Here is a 15,016-nt window from a genome sequence, read left to right on the forward strand (position 1 = left end):
CATGCCTTGCCCATTTGTCAGTGTAAGACCCCCAAAACTATTAAACTTACTAAGTCCCTATGGAGGGATGCCAGGCACCTATGGTGCAAGTCTACTCTCCTTAAGCAGGTGCCACGTAAGCTCCAGCAACTGCGAGAGAGAGAGCCGTGTCCCACTAATAAGAGAGACTATTCCTCCAACCCACATTCCCAAAAAGTTGCCATTTGTTATGGGTTTTCAATTTTTTGAAATTAAAAAAGTGCACGTGCTGTACGTTCTGCAAACCATTCTTACCAAGATCAGAAGAAAACATACAATTGATATTCATATAAGCCCCAGATTCTGCAGTGACAGAACTGCTCTCTTTCCTGAGGCCCCATCCATGCTCTTTCTCCAAAGAAACGCAGTTCCTCCCAAATGTCAAGAAGTCAAGTGCAGGTAATTGAGCATATCCTATGTTGGTTCACACCTCCATTTATATAAGCTTCACTTTTGTTCCTCCATCACGCCAGGTCATTTCTGATGTGGCTTTTTTTTCTTCTTCAAAGGATTTGAAACTCTGTTTGAGATTATCTGAAACTCTGGTGGGTCACCCAGACCTGCCCCCAGCTAATGGAAGCCTTGCCCAGAACCTCAGACACAAAGCCTAATAAAGAGGAGGGAAACGCACAACAGCCTCAATGGCCTCTGCTGAAAGAATTGATTTTCATTTCCTGGTTTTCAGAAAAAGATTTGCAGTGTTTGGGGTTTTAGTAAGCAATATATTCCAAAAGCCTGGAAAGAGCATCTTTTCCTTGACAATTGAAATGAACATTAAATGAAATCTGCAAAGCTATTTTCCCTTGCACAGTCAAGAGCTGACAGAAGGGGAAGCAGAGAGGGCACATAAAAGACAAACACGAAGAAGCTGAGGGAGAAAGTATAGAACAATCATCCTGAATTGCTTCCAAAATGCTGTAATGGAATTAGGGTCACCCTGACAGAAACAGTCAGATCAGAGGAAATTTGATTTTTTTAAAAAAATAATAAAAAATTCTATACTCTGCAAAGGAAAATTTGGAAGTGTTCCATCAAATTAGCTTGTGTATATATATTTTAAACACATATCAGACATATACCACTAAAGGCGTCACCCTCTATTTTGATGAGCAATGTTTATGCCATCTCAACAAATATATCTGGCTAATCCTAGTGGTTGTTGTTGTTGTTGTTGTTGTTACAGAAGGGTAATCCCTCCATTTTGAAATATCTGAGTCACATACATATATTTCAAGGCTATCCTGAAAACTTAATTCTCAGAGAGTCCATATTTATTCCTTATGCCAGTCCCACTAAATGACACTCCAACAATCTGTTTTATTTCACCCTGAAATGTCTTACTATGTGCACAGCTGCCTAATTATCAAGAAGCTAGAGCAGCAGCAGTAAAATCTGCTGCAGTAACAACAAAACAGATTTTGAGAGTGGGAGACCCTAGGTTATGGGCTTTCGCGGAACTCTGCTTTCAGATACACACAGCACAAGTGATCCATGCACACCCTGCTGCATTATCAATTATGCTCCATTTCTAGGCATAATTCTCTCACAAAGCCCAGGGACTTAGCTCATTTATAGCTGCATTCTGTACTATCACCTTACAACTGAGGCATTCAAAACACTTGGCAGATATTAATTGGCCTTGACACTCCTATAGTGCTTCTCAGTGATTTCAGAGAAGCAGAGGGGAATGCCTGTGCGCAAATTAGGTAGGCTGGGCCATGCGTATGCAAATTTTATCTTCACGTAAACAAGGCGAATGCCTGCCTCCAAATTAAATAAATAAATAAATAAAATGAGTTGCCAATCAGTCCTTTTCTAGGCTTCCTTTCCCCCCCTGAACAACCGTTTTGTATTGTTATTCACCAACATATTCTGTTTTTGCAGAAAACAGACAGCCACAACTGCATGGTGTTTTAGAGGATTTGTCTTTTCTGTAAAACACGCAATTTCCATCTCCAGGTAGCGTCAGCACTTAACTGGGCATTTGATTGCTCTGATTCCTGCCTGTCACACAGACAGCAAGGAAAAATGAAATTGCCAATGTTCAGCAGTGCTGCCAATTGCAGCTGATGCACTTCCATTCTGTCCCCCTAATGCAGTGATTCAGACCAATTTGCTCTGAACAGTATCGCCTTGTTATCAAGAGCGCCAGAGAGGACGGATAAGGGAAAAATTGGAATTTAGAGTCACACATCAAGACCAAGCCACCTATCACATGCAACAAAGCCTATGTTAATCTGTGTGCCTCAAGGTCATCCAGGCTGCAGTGACACAAAAACTGCCTTCCCACTCAGGAAGTAATTCTGTGCAAGGAAGAGGCCTTAGATTTCTGTTTTCTCAACACGCCTCAGGGCTGCTTAACACGTGATCTTTTCCCTACATGGAAATAATTGTTGTACAATAAAAACCATGTACATTATTGCACAGAAAACAGAGCATGAGAGCGTGCTGTGATGCTTATCTGTGTTTTTTGAAGTAAAATTAACTGTTGTATTTCAAGTAATACCAAAAAATGTTTTCCCCCGCCCCCCCATGCAGAGATATATCACTGCCAAGCAAATCTGTTACCAGTGAAGCAGCCCTTCATAAGATATAAGGAAGGAGGACATGTTACGCCATTGTGAGGCTTTGTGAGGAAGTATTGGTCTCCAAAGGTTTCCTCATGTGATCCTCAATTAATCCACACTACAAACCTTTTGGAGTACTAGTACTACTACTGCTTCAGAGAACAGAAAGTTGATATAATCACATACTGTGGCCGCTACACAGAAATGGATGAAGCATGGATCATTCATTGCCTCATTTCTGGTTCTGCTTAACAGAATGGTATAAAATTAGCTAAGCAAGTTATTCCAGCTCAAGGAGAATTTAAGAACTGGAATAAATACCGTAAATAAAATAAAATGCCTGTACCTGTAACTCTGTGAGAAAGAATATGAATCCATCAATTTGCAGCAGTGCTAATTACTGGCAAAAAGTTAAACCATGCAGAAAACAACAGGAGTGGCAACTGGCCTTTGGAGGTGGGGAGGGGAGGAGCCCCCTCTCTCCCACCCATCTGTCTTTTCCCACACTCCCCTTCAGGTCCGCAGCATGTACTTAAATTCTCCCAGGCGGGAATGAGAAAAATCACAAGGGATTTCTCTCTCTAGAAGGAAGAGACCACATGATTTAATGCTGGGGGAGCGGGAGGGGGAAGCAAGTGCTATTCTGATTGCTTCAGCATGAAATTTTGTGTAACAAGCTTTGTGTGCAGATGAGGCAGTGTATAAGCATATAAATAAACATTTACTAATCCCATCTTTGAGGCACTATACTGTACCGGACACCCACCCACACCTCCTATCCTCATTAAACGTATTTTCCGATTAGAAGTGCACCACCACCTTCACAAACAAACAAAAAATATGCTTATGTTTTTGTACCTGCTTTGCTGTCCTCAGTAGCTGCTTCTGCACTTTTTTCATCTTAAGGACAACTGGATGAGGTAGATGGCATCACAATGACACACAGCCAATTCAGAATGAGGCCAGTACAATGAATAATGACTATTACTTCCTGTTCTCACTCTGAATGCACTGAACAGAGCACCTTCACCAAGGGGAGCACTTTTCAATGGAAAAAAGATTGCATAAAAAGCACTCTCCCTTTTTTACTCCAGTTCTACTATTTACAATTCTGTGGCAATAACAACAGATTGCAGCAGAGATGGATAGCCCTTAACAACAGGTGCTGCCTCAGCATATATTTCCCAGCAGCTACAATGACTTTACTTATATATTGTGGGTTCTGAATTAGCTTGTGACCCATTCACTGAACACATTTGTGTAGTATATACTTGTCATCCAAAAGGAGGGGGACACACAAGATTTTGAAGATTAAATAGGAAAACAGCAGGAAATAAAACAAGTTATGAAAATGCCCTCATAGAAATTCATTGTAGTAAACCTACTTTCAACAATAAGCATTTAGCTCTTCCCCATTAACTTAAATTGATGGGTCTTAAGTGTATACAACATAGAGATGTAGGAAGGGCCAAGAAAACTCTCCATGTAAGTAGGGACCAAAATGACTCATTAGCTTGTGAATAAGATAGCTAAAAAGAATATGTCAGAACTATGTAACATCACAGATAACACATGGAAGACTTCTTTAATGTTCAAGTCAATACCACAGGGCATAAGACAAAGAAAAAGAAAAAAAGAATGATTAAAAATATGGTAGATGTGTGGTTTCAAACAAAAATAGGGATCTTAGGTCTTGTAAGAAATCAACTATTGCCTCTCTTTTTCATCCAAAATGACCTAAAATTTGGTAATGGAAAGCAATGAACGGATTCAATATACTGCAGTCATTTTGTGACTTGTTTGCAAGCATCACACATTTTTGGAAACAAATTGACACTGAATGACCCGCAGCCCTTCCCTTTCACTGTCACAAATAAATGTGCTCCAGTCAGTTCTGGTTCAACTTTTGATAGATAAAATCTGCTGAAAATTTACTCAGCCATAAAATATTCCCATCTGAGTGCTACTTACTATCCGCCTCCGTTGATGACATCAAGCAGCACAGAACTACTGCTGGCACAAAAAATCCAGGGATGCTGAAGTTAGGCACCATATTCCAAAGTGGAGAAAGTCACCTTTACTCCAAGGCAAGCAGTCAATACATTCAGCGTCAATGATGCAGACTTATTCCTGCAAACCAAAGAAAGATAAAAGGAGTCAGACCCTAAGCAAATCTAAACATATTTTAAAAGCACTTTTCCTACCCAAATGAGAATGTACCTTGTTCTGTATCACTGCATTTATGATGTTAGAAAACTAATAATGGATTACTTATTTACTGGATCTGCATTACTCATACTAAGGAAATCACATACTCCTTGCTGCATACAAGGAAAGACTATCCACATGCAATATCTGAAATTTTTTTAATGGGAAGGTTTAAAGTTTTATCTTTCTGAGTAATTGTCATTCTATTTTGAAACTGGATACATTTTTTTAAAAAATGCTGTTTATGTAGCTGAGATCTTCCATTTTCAGAAGAAAATACTTTCCCCTGTCCAATACTGAAGGCAGGACCCAACATGATGCTGGGAGAAGTTTCCCACTGTACAATTTTCACAATCAGCATACCCAGGATTTAAAAGATGAGGGAGGAAATGTAAAAATGCTGTACATGAACCAGAATATTATGAATATATAGGGTTTGCACCAATACCAGAGGGACCACTACCAGAACCCTGTCCTTCCATCCTCCCCTTTACTGAATGTCTCTTCAATGAGCAAAAGAGATAGGCTGGACGAGAATATGGGTTGCTTCCAGGCTGCTCTCAAAAGAAGTACTGAAGCCACATAAACTGTGAGTGAAGAGCTGGAGGATCTCTCTCACCTTTGATTTTATAGTTATGTGGTTAGTATATCTCAGAAACCCAATGGCTATCATAATTTTTTCCCAAACTCTTTAACATTTTAGGAGACCAGTGGGATGTGTCAGAAAATTCTGACACTTACCAGTAAATCTAACATAACATAAAGATAGCATTTGAATAATTTCTCTTCCTTCACAGCCAACCTTCACAGCTACAATTGCAAGTACGTGAGAATAGGAATCCTTCTAGTAAATATGAAGTTGTTTTTATAGTGGTACCTCAGGTTAAGAACTTAATTCATTCTGGAGGTCTGTTCTTAAGCTGAAACTGTTCTTAACCTGAGGTACCACTATAGCTAATGGAGCCTCCCACTGCCACCACTGTGCAATTTCTGTTCTCATCCTGAAGCAAAGTTCTTAACCTGAGGTACTATTTCTGGGTTAGCAGAGTCTGTAACCTGAAGCGTCTGTAACCCGAGGTACCAATGTACTTGCATTGTGCCCTTGGGATAGGACGGGGGGAAATAAAAATAAAATAAAATCAACAGAAAATGTTGCCAACCATGTGTGAATCCTGCACATTTAGATGCAACATCAATATCCTTATTACTTAAATTGGCTTCCTACCCCATATGCCAAATTATCTTCCTGTTTCAACCTCTGCATCCTCTTACTCTCTGGGGCATCATCTGACTCCTGGATCTGCAAGTCAATTCATACCTTATACTTTGAGCTTTGGAATAAAAAGCACCAAAGCTTAGAAGACAAAGCATGCATCTAGCACCACCAATAGTGCGTTCTACAGTCATAGTTAAAAGACAGGTTTCCCAGCAAGGAAGAAAAGATTAAGCCGCCCACTTGTCCATTTAAATGTGTATGCAGTAGTCAGCTATATCATATTTGTATCTTGCCACTTAACTTGAGTATTTCTTGTACCTGATTTTTTTTCCCCAGAAGTAGTAGTAAAGTATGGATTGGTTTTAAGTGGGTTATGTTCCAAAAACATTTGAAATGTCAAGCAGGAGCCATTCTGCTTCTGACTTTCAGGATTACAGAAAATGCAAAATCCTAAACACTATAAAATTCTTTCATTTGTCATGGCTAACTCTTCTGAATAGCTGCATTAAGGACTTAATTTCTGATAAATGACAGGGTACTGGATTCTATTTACCATGAAATTACAAATTAAAACGAATGTGCACAAATTTGTTTGAAATTCTGGCTTCTTTTTGATAAAATGGCACATTATTCTAAGGCTGGATTGGAGAAGTATCAAGCACCTCCTCCGCAAACTCAGAAACAATAAATAATCTCACCAAAAATGGAAGTGAAAGAAGAGATATGCTGTGAAAGAGAAATGCAGAGTTTGGGAATTCAGGCAGAAAATAAGAAATCTCCTCGCAGGACAGCAGTTATTCCTCAAGTCCATCTCTAAACTGAAGACCAAAATATATCCTCAAACAACCACATAAGAGAGTCACTACACTTGAGTAGCTGATAGAAGAGCTAAATGAGAAGCTGAATAGGGTTATTTGCACAAAAGGAAAGGTCACATGTATTAACTTGCCCCAGTCGGGGGGGGGGAATGAAGCCTGTGGTGTGGCTCTGTCCTACCCACGTCTGTCACTTTAGAACTGCCCAGTACCTCTAGTCCTCAGTCATGTCCAAGTATACACAGGCCTGTCATCTCACAGGGGGCAAATCAGGAAGTAATTGGCATGTGGACATCCTCCACCTCCCAGCCATGGCCACCCTGCTCACTTCATTCTTTAGCTCCTCATCATTTTCCTGGTTATCAGGTTTTGCTCATCTGAATGGCTCGACAGAGCCTCCTGCCAATCAAAACCCTGGAGCAAGAGCCATTAAAACAGGACTGTGGCCAACATTGTTTTGACCCCTTTGTCCCCTCATCATGCCAGAAACTACCAACACCATATGACCATGGAGAGCAAGATTTACTGTTAGTTTCCCCTAGTGCAGGACCAGTCCTAATATTCCTTTTGAATGAACCACTTAGTTGGATTTCTCAGCTACACTAGTTTCTGGGCACACTCAAGGACTGGTGGTCCCTTACACTGCATAGACCTTTTGGGCTATGCTACTCAGAGTCCCATGGACTGCAAGAAGATCAAACCTATCCATTCTGAAGGAAATCAGCCCTGAGTGCTCACTGGAAGGACAGATCCTGAAGCTGAGGCTCCAATACTTTGGCCACATCATGAGAAGAGAAGACTCCCTGGAAAAGACCCTGATGTTGGGAAAGATGGAGGGCACAAGGAGAAGGGGACAACAGAGGACGAGATGGCTGGACAGTGTTCTCAAAGCTACCAGCATGAGTTTGACCAAACTGTGGGAGGCAGTGGAAGACAGGAGTGCCTGGATTGCTCTGGTCAATGGGGTCACAAAGAGTTGGACACAACTAAACAACTAAACAACAACAAAAACTGAGTATTATTCCCTGCTTGGGAGAGCAGGAGGGGAAACAGGCTGAAGTTTTCAAGCAAGCAACTTGGAAGTTCAACTCACTGTTTCCCAATTCCTGAGGAGACTATGTCAAGGCAGAAAGAGGAGACAAAATTCACCATGTCTGGGGCCATGCCACATAGCTCCTTGCCCTGGCATCCTTGCATACAGCCCACACAACTGAAGGGAATGAGCCATTTTGTGTACTAGCTTCACCATGACTTGGAATCCAACCCCTCAGGGTTCCAGATTGCAGAGAAACATGTACCTAGGAAGGCTCCCTCCCTTCAGACATTTGCATTGTGCACATGGGTGCCAGGGAGAGGAGGTACTTGACCCAGTCCCACTCATGTGAATTCCTTAACTGTAAGTATAATGCCCGGAGAGAGATAGAGGCCAACAATGAAGTCCATCACACTATGTGAGAAACCTGGTGTTGAGGAAAGAAACCAGCCCTATACTTTCCCTTTTATATCCTACTGAGAGGGCAAGCGGCATTGTCTAATGATCCTGAGGAATATGTTGAAATAGCTATTCTTAATTATTAATCATTAAACTTTGACCATGTCAGGAACGTACGCATGGTGGGCCATGTGAGAAATTGTGTGAAAGGGAACAATAAGATCAGCATATACTGTCCAAAGTAGATACCAATCAGCCTGTGTATTACACAAGAAGAGGAAATGAGAATATAGCCATTTAATTAATGAGCTTACACCCACTGCACAGTGCAGAGGCACTATAACGGGAACACAGTTTGGCAATACTAGGGGGAAGAGACAGAAAAGGTTGCTCATCAAGATATAATTAGAGAACAATGCCAACAGAGTTACTGCAGTGCTGGCAATATATATATATATATATATATACACACACACTGCTCTGTATATTAACTTGTCAACAATAATGTAACCATATCATCTATTTCAAGATCGTATTTGACTGGAAAACTGCCAAAGCCATAGATTCAGCATCTCAAAATTGGTCATTTCTCCCTTCCCTTATGTATATTGTATAGATTAGATACCATTTCCATTCAACTCTGCTGTTAGCAGACAGCCACTCCCAACACTGCCCACTAAGTATTAATCACACATGCTGTCAGTCAGCAACCTTCCATACTCTTGTTTTAAAATGGATAAATGAAGAAGTGCGATATAAAAAGTAACAGTAGTGAAGGCTGAAAAAGCTCAGGTACTACTCCAGCAAATTGGGTGCAAGTCTCTCAAGGAAACCACCTACATACACACACACTTTTATATTTATATAAATAAAAATATACATACACACACATAATTAAATACAACCCTATTAAAAATTCTTCTCCTAGTCCCTTGGCTAATTAAACAATATATGACCTTTTAAACTTGGGGAGTTACTTGTTTGCTTGTTACTATGCTTTGTATTTTGTGTTTTTATATTGTAAACTGCCATGTGATCCTCAGATGAAAGGTGATTTTTTTGGGGGGGGGGACGACACCACCACTGAAAACACTTACATCTATTTAAAAGCACACAAATGCACACACTGTACAATGTCCACCCCAGAAGATCCTGCCACAACAGACAGCTAGTGAACAAAGGCTTGTCGGAACAAAAAACCATTTGTTTGTGAAAAGAAAACAGAGAGGGAGCTAGCATACCCTCCTGTGGAAGAGAATTCCACAATCTGGGAGCAGCCACCAAGAAGGCCCTCTTTTGTGCCCTCACCAAATGTGCCTATGAGGGTGACAGCACTGAAAGAAAGGCCTCCCCACAAGATCTGAAGCCTGGCCAAGCTCATATACGATCCTTCACATAGCCTGGACCCAAGCCGTTATAGGGCTTGGGAAGTCATAACCAGCACTTTGAACTGTGCTCAGAAATGGGCTGGGAGCCAGTGGAGCTGTTGTAACAAAGAATTTCTGTTTTCCCTGTAACCAACTCGGGGAAAGCAATAATATATAAGCAAGCAGTATGGCACAGTGTTAATAGAGACCAGAAATACTGGAACGAACATTTAAAACACAAACTTTTTTATATAAAAAATAAACACCTAAAACTTGCTCCTCCAAAAAAGAAAAAAAGGGGGGGGGGAGAAAACCCCTAAAACCACACCTTGTCCAGTTCCACCTGCTCTGTTCAATAGCTTAGGATAAAGGCTGCAATTACATTTTGTGGGATTCACAAAATGCAGCAAGACCAGCTTGGGGAAGAGTACTGTGAGAAAGACATGCTATCTGTGATGCCGAGGTCCTCTTCAAAGACAGTATTTATTCCTGTAGAGATTGTCTTTTCAAAGTGGTTATTGCCCAGCAGGCAATATTTTTCCCCTGGCACAATTCCTGAAGAAAGCCTTGTTAAGCAGCTGTGAAGTTAGGCTGGAAAGCATTCATCCCCTTGGGTATCTGAACCTTCCCATCATCAGCACCGCATACTAGACACCAACAACTACAGAGTACACCCTCTCATACAAAGTCCATTCCCACTCCTTTAATTTGAGAGATAAGGAAACTGTGGTCTGTATATCACCTCCTTTAAATGAATGCATACAATATTTAGAATAAGTCCAGCAGCTCAACTCTCATCAGGGATTACTGATTGATCGGTACAAAACCACACCTCTAGCAGAGGGAAGCAGCTTTCTCATGAAACAATCCTTTAGAATGTCATAAAACCGCCTCTCTCACCTTGATCCTGACATGATATATGATCAGCTCGTGTGTAAGCAATGAATGATGCCTCTTATGACTATTAGATTTAATTCCCATTTTTCCTCTCATCCCACTATTTTCTTCTCCCTGATCTGAATGCACTCAAAAATGTTGCAGTGATATAGATAACAGCAACACATTACTAAGCAGATACTGAAATCCCAAAGATTGTTTGTATTCAAAGCCAGGGATCTCCTGTGAAAGAACTAATTCTGTGCTACAGTTTGTCAAGGTGTATCATAGTCGTCTACATCATTTGAAAGAACCGAAGCATGCATAGCTAATAGCGATATTCCAGCTATGTATTCCATTGCTCAGTTCAAACATCACTTCAAACCATGGCTAGGAACAAACCATAGTTATGGCTCCCGAGGCCATTGCAACTTACCAACAGGAGAGCTGAGGAGAAGAAAATGAAAACAGTTCCTATATACTTGCAAACCGAAACTATTGCTTAGGTTCCAAACCATGGCTATAGCAAACCAGTTTGCCATAAAGGGCACAGAGCCTGTATAAAAACTGAATTTCTTGCTACGATTTTATAGAGGCATGATATTGCTTCATCACATATTCAACAGAACACCAACTACAGTGGCATGTGACCAACTCACGTTTACAATTTTGGAATAATGTCTTCCCATGAACTTTGTATTTTAGGGAAGGGAAGAGGGGAGGGGTGTGCTTATTATAGGGGGGTATATCTGTATGTTCTTTGAAAATCAATTTTAAAGATCTATTTTTAAAAATGTGAACCATACAGTAAGATTGAGGCGAACCCCCTCTTAACTACTGCTTAATTTTTATTTTTCTAGAGAAAACTCTGGTACTTGGGAGACTTAGGTAAGTTAAGTAGGGGGGAAAAGCTTTATTTTACAGAACAAAATTGGTAAAACAAAAGATGTCAGTAGATAGAACTCTTTCAAGTGTGTGTGTGTGTGTGTGTGTGTGTGTGTAAAATTTAGTGGATGTAACAGGCTTCTAAACAAGGTGGTAATCGCACAGCTTCTTTTCAGTTATTTCACTTCAGTTCCTTAACTGTATAGGTGTTACAGCTTAATACTTTGGCTTTTAAACAAGGTGGTGCCTTCTGACACACACCTTCAATAAATCATACTCCTGAGGCTCCTCTAACAGTATAACAGACCCAGGGGATCACCACACTCCTCCTAACTAGTTTGGGATTCTCCTCTTTCCAGAATATCACTCATCTTCTGACTGAAATGAGACCCAAGTAAAGTGTTCCCTCACACCTCTACTTCTCTTTTCTGAATACCCTTAAAAGACACTAACCACTGTCTTTCAAACTAAGCTCAGAGACTTCCTTCTCTGGCTACAGATATTTTCCTCAGAGTGGATTTCACACACACAATTTTACACATGCACACACGTTCAGGGAGCTATGCTCTTACCCAGCTGAACACCAAGAACGCCAACTCTCCCCTCTCTAATGCTTTCTCTTTTCCCTTCCTGCTGACTCCACCCACCTCTGGCTAGATGTAAACACAGCCAATCAGAAGGAGGCTGCAGTTCAGCACTCTGGTGGAATCCTGAGGCACTGCATCTCCAAACTCTTGCCAGGGGGCTGTCAGCATAAAGACAAGGGAAAGTTTCTTACAGTCCTTTTTTATTTCAAACTTTACAGAGATAGTCTATATAACCCAGCCTCTTGGATAATGGCATTGTCCCGAGTGAATCTCCACTCCCTTCTCTCCCACTTCCTGATTCTTCTTCATCATCATCATCATCATCATCATCATCATCATCATCTCCTCTATGGATGCTGGTTCATCATCATCATCTCCTCTATGGATGCCCTCTGAGCTCTTTGCTCTCCTACTTTTAAGGCTCACCAGGTTCTGGGAGATGGTGGGTCTGGAATGCTTTCTGGTGACAACATGTCAGCCAGCTGCTGCTCTGGCTTTGCCTGCTCCTCCTCTCCCATTATTTCTCAATTTTCCCCCTCATCTGCCTCTGAGCTGTGACCTCCCACAAACCACTATTGTAAATCTATCTTGTTTTCCTCTTCCCCCTCCCTGGAAGAGTCAGGATGGGGGTGAAGTCTCCACCACTCCTCCTCCCCCTCCGAGTCCCTGACAACTCTGGTCTAGCTGAGCTTTCCATCGTAAAGAGAAAGGAAGCTTTGAGGATGTACACATGAATTTATTTTATACATAAAGACTATATGGGCTATGTAATTCCTCTAATTCAACAAATATGTTTCGTAGGCTTCAAAATATGTAAATGGCCAGACGGGTGCAAATTAAATGCTTTGTGAAGAAAAGACTGCAGAAAAAATTGTTAGAGAGATATGTACTGAGTTGCCATGCATTACCCACTAAACATAAGAGAAACTCAAAACAGCGCTAGGCATAGTTTGGAAACAATAAACCTAGCTGTTAGAAAAAAGTAATTAAATTCTCTTTCATTTTCTGGGCCCAGGTTTGCAGGACTCTTTCCACAAAAACAAGAGGGATTTCTGGATTGTGCTTCCCTCCTATAGTTCACACAAGTCAGTGATGCAGAGATCAATAAAGATGCCTCCACATCTGCTTTGTTTTTTAAATTTCTGTTTCCTCCCCATACATGTTTGCAATGTTACCATATGGGCATATATACTGCAGCCTCTGCCCCATGTGAGTGCTGAATGCTTACTGAGTATATGAGCCGAGAAAGACAACACTGCAGCAGGGTTGCTCCTGCAGTGCCAAGGAGCCGCTGTTTAAAAGCTGAAAAATGGAACCGAGGGACAATAAAAAGATGTACTCTAGAACTTAAAGCTGATTCCTAATAGCCTAGGGACAAGTAAACAAAGGGGAGTCAGAGATTAAATTCTAGAATGAATGGTTATGGCTCTTAAATGACAAACATACCTTCCTCATACTCACTACTCCCCCTCGTGTATTATAATTAGGAGTGAAGTGAACGTATGGGGGAGGGAAGTGGGGACAAACACACTAGCTCTGCCTGCATCACCATTCTGATCGCTCTCCAATTTATAGAGGGAGATTACAGTGGTACCTCGAGTTACAAATGACTCAGGTTACAAACTCCACTAACCTGGAAGAGTTACCTAGAGTTGAGAACTTTGCCCCAGGATGAGAACAGAAATCGTGTGCCAGCAGTGCAGTGGCAGCAAGAGGCCCCATTAGTGAAAGCATGCCTCTAGTTAAGAACAGTTTCAGGTTAAGAACGGACCTCCAGAATGAAATAAGTTCGTAACTAGAGGTACCACTGTATCTGCAAAGGGAAACCTTCGGTACTTATGGAGGCTCCATGTGCATTTTTAAAATCCTGGAAAAGATAAGTTCTAAAATGTATGGGGAGCCTCCACAAGTACAGAAGGCCCTGTTACCTTCTGTGAGTTTGAGGAAGAGGTGGAGTTACTGCACTCTTCCCTACTACCCCCCCCCCGCCATGTTGACTTAACTCCTAATTAGAATGCATGAAGTATCCTCGTGTTTAAATACTTTTCAAAAGCTTAACTCCTCAGGAGACCTACAAATGCACCCAGGTGTCACCTGCAGAATGCTAGGACCTGGGGTCCACAATTTTGGGTACTACGTTCCAATCCTCAAGTATGGAAGCTGTTCTCTGAGGGTTAAGTTAGAAGATAAGCTATTTCACATTTGAGCTCTTGGAGAACTCTCAAGTGAGCTTTTCTGAGCGGCGGCAGCAGCACAAAAATAATTCTGGAAATTTCTGCAAATGTTCTTCCTGAGAAAGCGAAACAATGTTTTTCTTTGCTGCACGCTGGGTTTTTGCAAGGAGGAGAGAGAGAGAGATACTATTCCTCTTTTCCATCCCCGCATTACCCATTGAGCTTCTTCTGTTGCTTCTTGCAAAGGCCCACAATCCTTTAGTCCATTGAAAACTCTGTGTGCGCGTGCATATAAAGGAGATGTGGCTTCTTTCTCTTCCTTCTTTGAAAGAAGGGGCAAGTTCTCCATGGGGATTTACAGAAGGCAGCAGTATGCTGGACATTCCTGGGATAGGTCAGCTGGTAGAGCCTAAAACTCTTAATCTTAGGCTTGTGGGTTCAATCCCCATGTTGGGAGAAAGATTCCTGCATTTCAGGGGGTTGTATTTGATGACCCTTATGGTCTCTTTCAATTATACAACTCTATGATTCTAAGAAGTAAACGAAACCACCCCTCCCACAAGTTGGGTCTCCCAGAAAGCAGGCTTCTGCTGAAAGTGTGGAGAACCTGTCACTGGCAAGAACCTTAAATGTGATGCTGGCACTACAAAAGCTGTAAAATCAATCAGCTAGACTACAACAACGAAAGGTGCAAAAAGTTTCAGCAGGAAAATTATCAATCCTCATTCTTATGCAGGATATATATATGGGACTAAACGAGGGGTCTGCAAACTTCTTCAGCAGGGGGCCGGTCCACTGTCCCTCAGACCTTGTGGGAGGCCGCACTATATTTTGAAAAAATAAAATAAAAAATGAACAAATTCCTATGCCC

The 15,016-nt window shown here is 41.3% G+C and overlaps 1 protein-coding gene across 20 annotated transcripts in view; it reads right to left on the reverse strand.

Moving 5' to 3' along the window:
- PTPRF (protein tyrosine phosphatase receptor type F) overlaps positions 1–15,016 on the reverse strand; it is a 478,748-nt gene that overhangs the window by 286,517 nt on the left and 177,215 nt on the right. For 19 of the 20 annotated variants that reach the window (XM_053392724.1, XM_053392743.1, XM_053392742.1 and 16 more), the window contains exon 3: positions 4,557–4,715. In XM_053392724.1, the coding sequence (XP_053248699.1) occupies positions 4,557–4,638 (82 nt within the window). In that variant the 5' untranslated portion in view covers positions 4,639–4,715. Of the gene's footprint in view, positions 1–4,556; positions 4,716–6,018; positions 6,094–15,016 lie in introns of all 20 variants that reach the window. The other variant, XM_053392726.1, reaches the window with a different exon arrangement.

This window comes from Podarcis raffonei, chromosome 6 (assembly GCF_027172205.1).
Source record: "Podarcis raffonei isolate rPodRaf1 chromosome 6, rPodRaf1.pri, whole genome shotgun sequence".
NCBI classification, from domain to species: Eukaryota; Metazoa; Chordata; class Lepidosauria; order Squamata; family Lacertidae; genus Podarcis; species Podarcis raffonei.